The following is a 14,452-nucleotide window of genomic DNA, read 5'->3' on the forward strand; positions in this document are numbered from 1 at the left end:
GTGTATTTGACCTTTTCAGACAGAATCCTGACTTGGCTGTGTACTCTTAGGTTACTTTGAGCAAATTATCTCACTTCTATGAGGCAGATTCATCAACTGAAAAATGAAGCTATAATCATACCTACATGACATTCATTCCAGGGTGGTTCAAATGAGACAATAATCATGAAAATACTTTGTTGACTTTTCTGGTTCTAAAGAACAAGAGAATGGCAGAGAGGCAGAGTCTTCTTACTATCTTATGATGGGTGCCACATGCTGTCTGCCCCACATTTAAGCGCTTATCTTGGATTGGCAAACCAAGTATATCACTAATAACTTAATGGAGGAAAAGTACAAGATATAGTAAAATTAGCCTAAGTTTATTTCTGGTTTTGACACTTACTGGTTATGAAACCTGGGAGTATATTTATTAATTTGTCTAATATCTACTGAGCATCTTCTGTATGCTTAGCAATATAAAAACACAGTCCTATTCTATAGAACTTACAGTCTAAAAGGGGAAATAATTTTTTTGAGAACTGAGTTTCTGTGATCATACTGCTCTCCTTGGTTACCTAGCACAGTTACCTTGAACAGGTAAAGGCTATGTGTTCCCTGGGCTTTTTAATGTTGTTTCTCCAAACCTTTAACCCAAAGGTTTTCAGCCTTAACTGCTTATCAGTTATCTACAGAGCTTTTTTAATGTACAGATTCCTGGGCCCCACAACTTGTTGTCTGATGGTAAATGTTTTCTAAGCAGGGGCTGATGTGTAGCATTTGCTGATTTTGTTGGTAAACACGTCTGCCTTGGCTACCAATGTGAGTCTTACAAGGTTCCTAAAAATGTAACAATTGTTATCTAAAAACCTAGCCGGCTCCAGCACACCACTGGACCAACATCAGAGCTAAAGAATAAGAATTTATAGGCATAAGACCTGGAGCTCTTTATTACTAAAAAAGTTCTAAAAGGGACCCAGAGGTAACCAGTGACTTGTGAAGTTTCCATATTGCACGCCTGTCAGGTTCAGAACACTATAAGACTTGTTGCCTTTTATGACCAGGTGTGATAGCTCATACCTGTAACCCTAGCACTTTGGCAGGCCGAGGTGGGAGGATCACTTAAAGCCAAGAGTACAAGACCAGCGTACACCTTAGTGAAACCCCATATTTTCTTTTTTTAAAAAAAAAAAAAAAAAAAAAAAGCCAGATGTGGTGGTATGCACCTATAGTCCCAGCTACTTTTGAACTCATGAAGGCTGAGGCAGAAGAACACTTGAACCCAGGAGTTTGAGGTTATAGTGAGCTAGATGGTGACTTTGCATTCCAGCCTGAGCAACAGAGCGTGACCCTGGCTCAAAAAACAAAACAAAAAGACTTGCTTTCTAAAACCAATGAATTTTATCTCTAGTGATAGAAAAGAGTGTATAACAACTCTGAAATTATCACAAGTGGGTGAGTTAAGTTGCACACATTAAATAACTTTTTAAAAAGTGGAATAAGGATTGAAGACAAAAAAACATCCAGTAACAGCTTCACACCCAGAGCTCAGATTTTCTGTAGGGCATTAACTGGACTATGATGTCTCTTAAATCAGCTGTTGTCCAAGGACTTTTTGTTCTTTAGAATCAAAGCTATTTCAGCAAAATTCTAATCAAACTTGCTTTCCCATCACTGAGGAAGTAGCTCATTGACCATCCCGACTGTGATTCACATGTATTTGTATTTTAAAGGAGTTTGAAAGAAACGCTTGAGAAATAGTAGGTGTCTCACGGAGGTTTTCTATTGCTTGAAAATTAAAGGGAAGAAAGTTTGTTTATTTAAGGTTTCTTAAACCCTGTGATAATAGGAGCATAACGTGACTTTGATTTTAATTGTAAGTATGGTAGGATCCTCTGACTTTCTTATTTTTACTTTAATGCATGCCATATCTCTATAAGATATGATTAAATTGAATCTGATTCCTGATTCCAGCCAATACTATATATCTTGATCTAAATTAGACTTTAAAACAAGGTCAGATTATATTGGAACTGCTGATTTGATCATGTCTGAGCCTTTTCCAAATCAGCTTTCTCAGGTTTGGAGTGCCTAGGTATTCACTGTGGCCCTGGACCATACTATGTGTCTTTACTGCCACACCTGCAGGTCCTTTCTTGTCCTTAGCCTCCCAAATAAGGAGAATACTTTTGAATAGACATTAACTTATAAAAATATCCATATGACCTTCAGTCCACCTTGCACTGACCTGAGAGGTGGCTCCTTTGCCCTCCTAAATATCTCTATGGCCCTAGCCATTAGGAGCTCTACTTCATTCACTGTCATTAACTACCTGTTTTTCCGTCCTGTTCATTTTGTCTTCATATTCAATTGGTCACCAGGGTTGGTAGTGTTGATTAAAGATGGCTACAAATTCTGGCTACTTCTCACATTGTGAGAGGGAATCTAATTCCTCTCACAAATTCCTTGAATTTGTGTTGGGCTTTTTTTGATACACCAATAGAGTGTGGTGGCAGAAATGACATTATGCCAGCTCTGAGCCTAGCCTTTCAGGGGACTAGCCCTTTTGGAGCCCTGAACCATTATTCAAGAAGACCAACCCTAAGGATACCATGCTTTGAGGAAGCCCAAGATAAATTAGAAATCATGTTTAGGCACTCAGTTGACATTTCCAGTTGAGCCCAGCTTTCCACCCATCTAGGCTATGACATCAGACATGTGAATAAAGCTGCTTAGATCCTCCATACTATCATATGCTAACTAAATATCACCTGAATAGCAATGAATGACCCCTAGCAATGCCATGTAGAACTGAGAATCACCCAGCTAAGTGCTGCTTGAATTTCTGACCCATAAAATCATGAAATATAATGAAGCAGTAATTTGTTATAAAGCAATAGATAACACAAACAGCTGTTTTTTCTGTTTCTAGCAGTGGATCTAAGCCTTCTCTTTCAAGTAGGCAAGTGTCAGGCCTGGTGCCTTTCTTTATTCCTCCTCAAGCCTGTGTGTTTTATATCTGCTTTTCTCAAAAGCCAGAAGCATGGAATTATCTCTTCCAGTTTCAAAGCACATACTGTTTCTTAGAAAGACTACTGGATTCCTAGGCCGGGTGTGGTGGCTTGCACCTGTAATCTCAGCACTTTGGGAGGCCGAGGTGGGTGAATCACCTGAGGTCAGTAGTTTGAGACCAGCTTGACCAACATGGAGAAAACCCATCTCTACTAAAAATACAAAATTAGCTGGGTGTGGTGCCACATGCCTGTAATCCTAGCTACTCGGGAGGCTGAGGCAGGAGAATTACTTTAACCCTGGAGGCAGAGGTTGTGGTGAGCCAAGATTGCTCCATTGCACTCCAGCCTGGGCAACAAGAGCAAGAGAGACTCCATCTTAAAAAAAAAAAAAAAAAAAAAAAAAGATTACTAGATTCCTTTTTCCTACTCGCACTATTCATTTATTTCCAAGGGCTGAGGTAACTGAGGGATAATCTGATATCCAGTGAATTGACAATTCACAAACATCTTTTCTGACCATAGAACTATTATATTGGAATTTAGTCATTATAGACTCATAACGATAATATTACTTGATAGCCTTAAACCCTAATACCTGTACCTTTGCTTCAAAAATCCATAGTTGCTCACTCTTCCCCAAATTTATCAGACTCATTCTTCTACATTTTTCAGCTCTTTTGCCTATTCTGCCTGAAATATTCTTACTTACTTTTCTTACTTTTTTTTGGTAGAGACAATGTTTCACTATGTGGCCCAGACTGGTCTCAAACTCCTGCCTCAAGGGATTCTCCTACCTTGGCCTTCCAAAGTGCTGAGATAAAAGTGTGAGCCACCATGCCTGGCCAATACTCTATTTTCCATCTGACAAAAACCCACTAGGTCAAGCCCAGCCAAAAAAATTAACTTTTGTGAAGCATTTCCCAACACCACAGTTAGTCACTTCCTCCTCTGTTGCTTCTGTAACATTTTGTGTGTCCTTCTACTGCAGGCCTAAATGATATATCGTTATAATTTCTGTTTTATGAAACTGTCTCTCCCACTACAATATGAACTGTTTAAGGACAGTTGTGCTTACTTTCATTCCCTGGTGCCTGGAATCTAAAACATAATAGATAATCAGTGAATGTTGAATGAATGAATTAATGGGAATGAATGTAGAATTGAGAGCAGGTGGGCTGGGTGCAAGGCTCACACCTGTAATCCCAGCACTTTGGGAGGCCAAAGTGGGAGGATTGCTTAAAGCCAGAAGTTCAAGACCAGGCTGGGCAACATAATGAGACCTCATCTTTCAAAAAAATAATATATATTTTTTTAATTGAGAGCAAGTAAATGATTCTGTCTGCTTAACTAAAGGGAAAACCTTTGCATAAGGTATTTCTTCCAGATCTTAGCCACAGGCTACTCTTGAGTAACAAAAACCATTCTTTTAAACTGTTAAGGTTAAAATGTAACTGGCATAGAGTCCTTACTAGCTGAAAATGTACAACTAGTTAGCTCCAAGCATTCACATGGCATTAGTTAGCTGCTCCAGGGACTCATCAACTCTTTATTGAGTTCAATCTGCACATAGAGCATTGTGCTAAATACAGAGTGAGATGCAAAGGGCAATGAGCATTGTTCCTGCCCTTAAGGAGGTTGCAATCTGATGATGGGAGATAAAAACAAGTACCCAGTTGTATCCCAGAAACAGAACTGGGAAGATGATGCACAATAACCGTTAGGTTTAGAGGTAGACAGAACATCAGTCAGGTGATAAAAGAAATGTCACAAACTACTAGTGTTTGAAACTAGCTTTGAAGGCTGGAAAAGACTATAGGAGAGGGGAGAGGGGCTTTCTAGGTTGACACAACAGCATGAACATAGGAAGTCAATAGGTACCTTTGGAGAATGATAAATGAGACCACTTGGATTGGAGCAAATAGAAAGTGTAAAGAATCTTAAATGATAAGATTTGGGAAAATATTGCTTAACACTCTGCTACCCCAGTGTTCAAGGCTGGCAGCACCTCCCTCCCACAAGCCTACTTCTCAGCAAATATGACTTGGGTCCCTCTATATTTTCCAGACATATTTTATTTAGTGACCTGTTTTTGTGATCAGGTAGTAAACAGATTAATAAGAATGCATTAATCTTTCAATTAACTCATACATGTGACCCCGGCACTTTGGGAGGCTGAGGTAGGCAGATCACTTGAGGTCAGGAGTTTGAGACCAGCCTGGCCAACATGGCAAAACCCTATCTCTAGTAAAAATACAAAAATTAGCTGGGTGTGGTGGCAGGCGCCTGTAATCCCAGCTACTTTGGAGGCTGAGGTAGGAGAATCGCTTGAACCTAGGAGGCAGAGGGTGCAGTGAGCTGAGATCACACCACTGCACTCCAGCCTGGGTGACAGAGTGAGACTCTGTCCCAAAAAAACAAAACAAAACAAAAAACTTAATGGTTCTTGAGCACCCTAAAATTAAATGTACATGTATCTAGGGTCTAATACTTTACTGTTTCTAGGTCAAATTTTTCTTAAGAACATAAGAAGTAATTATACTCTTTAAAAGTCATTTAACAATAGGGCTCTTGGAAATTAGACCATAAGAAAAGCCAGCAAACATGTATTTAGTAATTTAATTAATTAGATATCCTCCTTACAAATCAGAAGTTATTCTATTCACTAAGAAACTAAAAGCTGTCTCTACACTTTTCTCCTAGTAATTTCTTTTTTTTTTTTTTTTTTTTTTTTTTTTTTGAGACGGAGTTTCGCTCTTGTTACCCAGGCTGGAGTGCAATGGCGCGATCTCGGCTCACCGCAACCTCCGCCTCCTGGGTTCAGGCAATTCTCCTGCCTCAGCCTCCTGAGTAGCCTCTCCTAGTAATTTCTAATGGTTAGAACAGGTTGGCTATTTGGCATTTTTCAGTAACAATGTATGAAGTTACTTGACAAGGAAGGTGATTATATCTGGTTTCTGCACTTGTTAGAATAGAATGATAAGCATTCTACCTTCAGCTACCACTTGAATGCTACTGTTCAAGATAACTGCATTACCTGATGATTACTCTGATCGAATAAGAAATGTTGTATCTTTGCTTTTTTGGCAGTGAATTCTGCCGAAATTAATACAATAGAACATTTTGTTCATTCCTTTTAAATCCATTTTACTCTAAGAACTATAATGACTTGATATGCTGAGGGTTTTTTTCCCCCCCTCAAGTTTTTTTTTTTTTTTTTTCTGAAGTAAACAGAAGGAAAAGCAAATTATTCATTTGCCTGACTATTGAAACATTAAGAAAGAAAGAAAAAATTATTTGCGGATCCCATGTTAAAAACACTGTTCTGATTTGATTTTTTTTGTGTGGGCCAAAGGAATTTTCTACACTTTGGCACTACTTTAAAGTATAGAAGTCATAGAGGAAAGATGCAAAGGATATTATTTTATTTTAAGTCATGAAAAAATATATTCCTTCTTCAGCTCCCTCCCAATTGCCATCTTGGGTTATAAATATCAAAGTAAGATTCTTAGTTTAGATGCAGCTGATTATAGCAGAAAAATAGACCCAAGTTCAAATCCTGACTTCACCATTTATGACTTTGGGGAAAAAAATGAAGGTAGAGGATTTATACTTCCTTCAAAATTTGTCATAAATTGACTACTACAGTAGTCAATATGGTATTGTGGTACTAGTATAAGGACTGACAAATAATCAATGGAACAGAATAGAGAACCCAGAGGTAGACCCTCACTTATACTGTAATTTGAATTTTTTACAGATTATTCAAATAATTTAATGGATAAAGAATTAAAAGTCTTTTCAACAAATGGTATTTGAAAACTGGATATTCATACGAAAAAAGTGAACCTCCACCCCTGCCTCACACTGTATAAAAATATTAATTCAAGATGGATTGTAGACCTTTTGTATAAAATAATAAAGCTTTTATAAGAAAATATGATAGGCCAGGCATGCTGGCTATCAGCACTTTGGGAAGCTGAGGCAGGGGGATCACCTGAGGTCAGGAGTTCGAGACTGGTCTGGGCAACGTGGTGAAACACTGTCTCTACTAAAAATACAAAAAATTAGCCAGGCATCATGGTACACACTTGTAATATCAACTATTCAGGAGACTGAGGCAGGAAAATTGTTTAAACCCAGGAGGCAGAGGTTGCAGTGAGCCAAGATTGTGCCACTGCACTCCAGCCTGGGCAACAGAACGAGACTCCGTCTTAAAAAGAAAAAAAGAAAGAAAATATGATAGAATATGTTCATGACTAGAAGGTAAAGGTTTCTGAGAACCTAGAAAACAATAACCATAGGAAGAATTGCCAATTAGAGTTAAGTTATAATGCTCATGCATTGTTGATGAGGGTATAAAGTGGTGTAAATGCTTTGGGAGAAGGCCTGGCAATTTTATAAAACTACACATGCATCTGTCCTGTGACCCAAAAGAAATAAAAACATATATTAACCCCCCCAAAAAAAAAAACTTCCAAAAGGATATTTAATAATAGCTTTATTTATTTAATTACTTAATTATTTATTTATTTTAGAGTCTCACTCTGTCACCCAGATTGGAATGCAGTGGCATGATCATAGCTCACTGAAGCCTCAAACTCCTGGGTTCAAGAGATCCTCCCACCTCAGCTGCCAAAGTAAGACCAAAGGTGCCACGTCTGGCTAATTCTTTTATTTTTTTGGTAGAGACAATGTCTTGCTATTTTGTCCAGGCTGGTCTCAAACTTCTGGCTTCAAGTGATCCCTCTGCCTCAGCATCCCAAAGTGCTGGGACGACAGCACTTTGACAGAACCACCATGTCTGGCTAATAACTTTGTTCATGATAGGCAAAAATTCAAATATCTCAAATGTATCAATAAGAGAATGAATAAACAAACTAGTATATTCATGTGATGGAATCCTCAGCGATAAAAAGGAATGAACTGCTATTTAATGCAAAACATGGGATGAATCTCAAAAACATTATGCTGAATGTTTTTCAAAAATCCTCCCACAAAACAGTACATAGTATATAATCCCATTTAATGAACAGTGGAATCATATCCTGTGTACTAATTTTTGCCGGAAAATATCTGTGGTGGAAAATCAGAACAGGGTTGCCTCAGGGGTGCGTGGTGCCACATTTTGACTGGGAATGCCTATGAGAAAAATTTCTGAGGTGATAGAAATGTTCCATTTCTTGATAGCAGTTTGAATTATGTGGATACATGCATTTATCAAAACTCATTGAATGGTGCACTTAAGATTTGTACATTTCATTGTATATAAATTTTACCTTAAAAAAAAAAAAAAACTGGCCAGATCCGTGGCTCATACCTGTAATCCTAGCACTCTGAGAGGTCAAGGCAGGAAGATTGCTTGAGGCCAGAAGTTTGAGACCAACCTGAACAACATAGTGAAACCCTGTCTCTACAAAAATTTAAAAATAAAAAAAATTAGCCGGGCATGGCAGTGTGCATCTGTAGTCCTAGCTACTCAGGAGAGTGAGGCAGGAGAATTGCTTGAACCCAGGAGTTTGAGGCTGCAGTGAGCTATGATAATACCACTGCACTCTAGCCCAAGTGACAGAGCAAGATCTTATCTCTAAACAAAAAAAAAAAGTAAAAACTTTAAAGAAACACTGAATTCTAATTAATTATTATGCATTTAAAGGCAGATGTACTCATATCAGTAATTGACATCGAAATGCATCCAAAAAATAAGATGGACTTAGAAAGATTAATAGACGTGATTTTTTTAAAAGTATAGAAAATATTGGCTGGGCATGGTTGCCCAGCCTGTAGTCCCAGGCCATGGGAGACTGAGGTGGGCAGATCACCTGAGGTGAGACCAGCCTGGGCAAAATAGCAAAACCCCATCTATACTAAAAATACAAAAATTAGCTGGGCATGGTGGCACATGCCTGTAATCCCAGCTACTCAGGAGGCTGAGGCAGAAGAATTGCTTGAACCCAGGAGGTGGAGGTTGCAGTGAGCTGAGATTGTGCCACTGCACTCCAGCCTAGGCAACAGAGTGAGACTCTGTCTCAAAAAAAAAAAAAATTATAGAAAATATTAATGATACAATCTAGATGGCAGATATACAAGTTCACTATAAGGTCTTTCAATTTTGTGTTTGAAATTTTTTAAATAAAATTAGGTGAAAACAGAAAAAGTATAGACTTTGGGATAGTAGTCACATAATGGAAAGAGGAATGGGAGATAAGAGGCAAACAGGCAGAAACATCAGTACTGGTAGTATTATAGCTCTTAGGTGGAATGGTATTCATAGGTATTCATTTTGTACCTCATAACTCGTATGTTAAACATATTCTTATATTTAATACAAGTAAAAAATAATGTGGCCGGGCGCAGTGGCTCACGCCTGTAATCTCAGCACTTTGTGAGGCTGAGGAAGGCAGATCACCTGAGGTCAGGAGTTCAGGACCAGCCTGGCCAACATGGTGAAACCCCATCTCTACTAAAAAGTACAAAATTTAGCCAGGTGTGGTGGGGGGTGCCTGTAGTCCCAGCTACTCGGGAGGCTGAGACTGAAGAATTGCTTGGACCTGGGGGGTGGAGGTTGCAGTGAGCCGAGATTGCATCACTACACTCCAGCCTGGGCGACAGAGCAAGACAATGTCTAAAAAAGAAATAAAATGAGAAGACTACATTATAATTTGAGATCTATTCATAAAAACAATACTGAAGCACTGTTTGTTAAATGATATTCCAGGAAATCATTTCTATTTACTACAGTTCCTTTGAGCACAAAAATCTAACATTTACATTTGTTTATCTGAGCCTTTTCATTTTCATTCTTGCAAACTTTCCAGGTTCTGATGTTTGAGTCAAGAGACAGTTCTTTCCCATTTTAAATCTTTCTTTTCGGTCTCTAAAGGGTATACTTTCTAACTTAAAACCTCTCTCCTATATGCAAAGAGTGTAATACACTATGACACTTTCTATCTGTAATCCCTCTGGGAGCAGAATCTTTGTTTTGTTATTCCTTTGTTGGGGGGGGCAGGGAAGAGAGAGAGAGACATGTTTGAAATCAATAATGAAAGTAACATGGGAATGAGTTATAGAGCTAGCCTTGGCTGCCCAGGAATGGAGACAGAATGATGTAAAGATAGATGAGGATGGCTTCATAAACTAGAAAATGCAGGTGGCTCGTTGGCAGACAGTACACATATTCTCTGAGATTATTTTTCTCCTTCTACCTAATAGTTCTGTGTTTTCCAGATAGGGCAAAAGTGATGAGAGAACAAATACAAATTGTCAGGGAACAAATTTAAAGAAAAAGTCTCTCCATCTTTCCTTACTTTTCCTTCATGTCAAAATTCTTGCCTCTGTAAAGATCTGTATCATAACATATACTAATTTTTAACCAAGGCCAGAAAGAGGTAAATGGTAAGTTTTTAAAGCTAGTTGGGAGTCAGTATTTTTTCGTTTTAATTCTTCACCACATGGGTCTCCTTGGACCACTTATTTCCCTTTTGTTTCTTCATCTGTAAAATATTCATTGAGTCTAAGTTGCCATAAGCTGTAAGACTTTCTATTATTTTATGTGCCACACTAAGGATAAATAAATATTGTAATTGAACTATAATTCAGTGCTTTTCGTTGTCATCGTTTGGCATCCCTGGGAGGGTTGCTAACCAAGTGCTTTTATATCACATTGATTTATCCTATGTTATTCTATGTACTAGAATTAATTTTAAAATATAACTTTCTGGGTTTATAAGGAATAAGTAGAGTAATATACTTAAATCAAAAACACAGCTGGGCAAGGTGGCTCATGCCTGTAATCCCAGCACTTTGGGGGGCTGAGGCGGGCAGATCATGAGGTCAGGGGTTCTAGACCAGCCTGGCAAACATGGTGAAACCCTGTCTCTACTGAAAATACAAAAATTAGCTGAGCGTGGTGGCACAGGCCTGTAATCCCAGCTACTGGGGAGGCTAAGTGAGGAGAATCGCTTGAACCTGGGAGGCGGAGATTGCAGTGAGGCGAGATCATGTCACTGCACTCCAGCCTGGGCGACAGAGCAAGACTCTGTGTCAATAAATAAATAAATAAATAAAAATAAAATAAATTGATGAACATAATGCCTAGCACATTGTAAGTACTCAGTAAATGGTAGCCATTATGTTGATGGTGATGGTGATTTGATCATGAGCACTGTCTTTTAAGTGGTGTTCTTTGTTTAGGTTGTTCTTTGGGGATCAGATTACTAGGTTATCTTGATGAGATTTATTGATGGTAGTCAGAATGTCCACTATTTTGAAGCTGAAGTAGTGTAACAGTAAAATAACATGTTTAGTTGGTTTTCAGAGGTAATTCTTTTAATGAATATCACTTCATTGTCAATGAAATTTGTTCATGGACTGTTGTTGAAGTTACCTCCAGGAATAAATTCTATTGCCATCAACCTCCTGGGTTGGTTGAAGTCATTTTTTATGAAGAGAATTTAGTTCAAGTATACAACATGAGTAATGTAGTTCAAATATACAACATGTGAAACTTAGTAAAATTGTATTAGTGATACTATGATATGAAACCTCAGGTTTAAAATTTTTTTTCTTCATTTTCTGTCTATACAGGAGGCAGACAGTGGGGAGGAAGAATGCCGGTCGCAGCCCAGGAGGTATGTTTGTTCATTATATCCTACAGCATTTTTGTTGTAGGATATTTTTGTTGTAATTATTGTTTTTTTCTCTAATTCTTTTTCAGTCTTATCAGATTAGCTTATCCTTGTTTTCCAAGATACTTCCTTGGTCTCTCAAAAAACGGGATTGCAGCTAGGCATGGTGGCTTGTGCCTATAATTCCAGCTACTTGGGATTGCTTAAGGCCAGGAGTTCAAGACCAGCCTAGACAACATATCAGGACTCTCTTCCCTTAAAAAAAAAAAAAAAAAAAGTGGGAGTGATTGCCTTTAGGAATCCAGTTACTGACTCAGAAAGATTTTTAAATGGTACATTGGTTTAAAAAGAGGCAGAAAATTTTGGCTCAGTTTTCACTAAGCCTCCAAGGAACTGTCTTAAGTAATAAAGAAGCAAATTTGGCCAGGCTCCGTGGCTCACACTTGTAATCCCAGCACTTTGGGAGGCCAAGGTGGGCAGATCACGAGGTCAAGAGTTCAAGACCAGACCGCCCAATGTGGTGAAACCCCGTCTCTACTAAAATACACACAAATTAGGTGGGCATGGTGGCTTGTACCTGTAATCCCAGCTACTTGGGAGGCTGAGGTAGGAGAATTGCTTGACCCGGGACCTGGGAGGCGGAGGTTGCAGTGAGCTGAAATTGCACCACTGTACTCCAGCCTGGGCTACAGAGCAAGACTCCATTTCAAAAAAATAAAAATAAAGAAGCAAATTTTTCTTACCTTTTAGGAAAATATCAACTGAAGAACACATCAGCCTTCAGTTTTGTACTTGTGTTTGTCATTCATTCTGATAGATTTTGGCAATTCTTGCAGATTGGTAAATGTTTCACTTTGTTTTTATACAAAGGGTATCTGAGTAACCTACCTAATCTTTTAAAATGCAGTGAAACCTTTTTCACCCTCTCATGGAATAGTTGGCATGTTGTTAGCAGGGTACTAGTACCCACTAACATTAAAAGAAAAAAAATTGTGAGAGAACTCTAGGAAGTATAAAACAACTCTTATTTTATCTCCTTTAAGGATTTTTTTTTTTTTTTTTTTTTTGAGGCATAGTCTTGCTCTGTCACCCAGGCTGGAGTGCAGTGGCGCAATCTCGGCTCACTGCAACCTCTGCCTCCCGGGTTCAAGCAATTCTTCTTCCTCAGCCTCCCAAGTAGCTGGGACTACAGGCATGCGCCACCACACGCACTTAATTTTTGTATTTTTAGTAGCGACGGGGTTTCACCTTGTTGGCCAGGTTGTTTTCATCTCTTGACCTCGTGATCTGCCCATCTTGGCCTCCCAAAGTGCTAGAATTAACAGGCATGAGCCACCATGCCCAGCTCCCCTTTAAGGGATTTTTAAAAGTAACTCCCTCCCACAAGAAACAAGCCTGGTAAGTTCTTGATGGTCATTTCAGTTACCAAACTTGTATCCTCTGAACTCAAATGAGCCATTCTAGATGATACAGAGAAAGGATACAATAAGCATGTTCACTGTGAAGAAGCTGGCTAAAGGGAATGCGTCCTTAATAATTATCAGGTGTTTGTTGATATATACCTCCTTCTTGTAAACTACAACTTGATATAAAAATAGTTCCTTTTAATCAGTAACTGAGATTATTGACAGTATTTTTCCTGACTTGGTTATCACATTAATATTGGGCTTAACGCTTAATTTCTCAGTGTCTCTTAGCAAAGAGAGTGTCATTCTTTTGCATAGGGCTAAGGAGGTAGAAACTGGAAATAAATTTTAGCTGAATGTGTACCAGAGATATCATAACCTTATTTCCATTTGAATGAAAAAGAATTCTTAATTTTCTAGGAGATCAGATTTAAAGCTCTCTGAGTCAATTCAAGCTTTCCGTATTGACTCGATATCCACTGGAATAATCGTTGTTCAAAAAAATTACATAATGATGAGGCAATGGAAGTCTGTTCTCTTATTCACAGTACTGAATTGTCAAGCTGTTAAGAACTATAAAGGCCAGGTGCGGTGGCTCACGCCTGTAATCCCAGCCCTTTGGGAGGCAAGGAGTCTGAGAACAGCATGGCCAGCATGGTAAAACTTCATCTTTACTAAAAATACAAAAAAAAATTAGCCAGGCCTGGTGGTGAGTGCCTGTAATCCCAGCTACTTAGGAGACTGAGGCAGGAGAATTGCTTGAACCTGGGAGGAGGAGGTTGCAGTGAGCAGAGATCAAGCCAATGCACTCCAGCCTGGCTAACAGAGCAAGGCTCTGTCTTATAAAAACAAGAAAAAAAAAGAACCATAAAGACCTCTGTTTTTAAAGGTTTTGGCAATACTTTGTCACTTTGACCAGCAGAGGGTTTTTGCAGGCTTATTCTATTGACAAGAAAAGGATCACTTATAGAAATAAGAAATGAAGAAAACCTAGTAGCAACCATTAATCAATCAAAATTTGCTAATCTGTTGTAATATCTTACATTTAATGTGTTTGCCAGGCTATTTCTGAATCTAAAAAGCTTTAGGCTGACTTGAAGCAAAGAAACTTATCTTACCTGCCAATTGAATGCCCCTTGTAGCTATATGATATGTAGGAGAATTATTTTTTTATGTTTGACTGCTTCAGAATGTTCTGGAGTTCTCCATCACTTACCGCAGAATAAACCAGCATTGAATCATTTCATTGAGCATGCCTAAGCTCATCTTGTCTGTGGGTTCAAATGTAGCTTACAGTAGGGAATTAAATAGTAAACAGCATATCATTAAAACTAAATGCCAGTTCCAGGTAATAAAAAAGACATTGCATTAATAATCTGTTATTTTGACCGGGGCAGTGGCTCATGCCGTAATCCCAGCATTTTGGGAG

The 14,452-nt window shown here is 38.5% G+C and overlaps 1 protein-coding gene across 3 annotated transcripts in view; it reads left to right on the forward strand.

Moving 5' to 3' along the window:
- The window catches only part of SSH2 (slingshot protein phosphatase 2), a 291,139-nt gene that overhangs the window by 119,057 nt on the left and 157,630 nt on the right, over nt 1–14,452 (forward strand). For all 3 annotated transcript variants that reach the window (XM_032279320.1, XM_032279317.1, XM_032279318.1), the window contains one exon: nt 11,577–11,620. In XM_032279320.1, the coding sequence (XP_032135211.1) occupies nt 11,577–11,620 (44 nt within the window). The remainder of the gene's footprint in view (nt 1–11,576; nt 11,621–14,452) is intronic.

Source organism: Sapajus apella, unplaced genomic scaffold (genome assembly GCF_009761245.1).
Source record: "Sapajus apella isolate SASKATOON/1434 unplaced genomic scaffold, GSC_monkey_1.0 scaffold12, whole genome shotgun sequence".
Classification (NCBI taxonomy): Eukaryota; Metazoa; Chordata; class Mammalia; order Primates; family Cebidae; genus Sapajus; species Sapajus apella.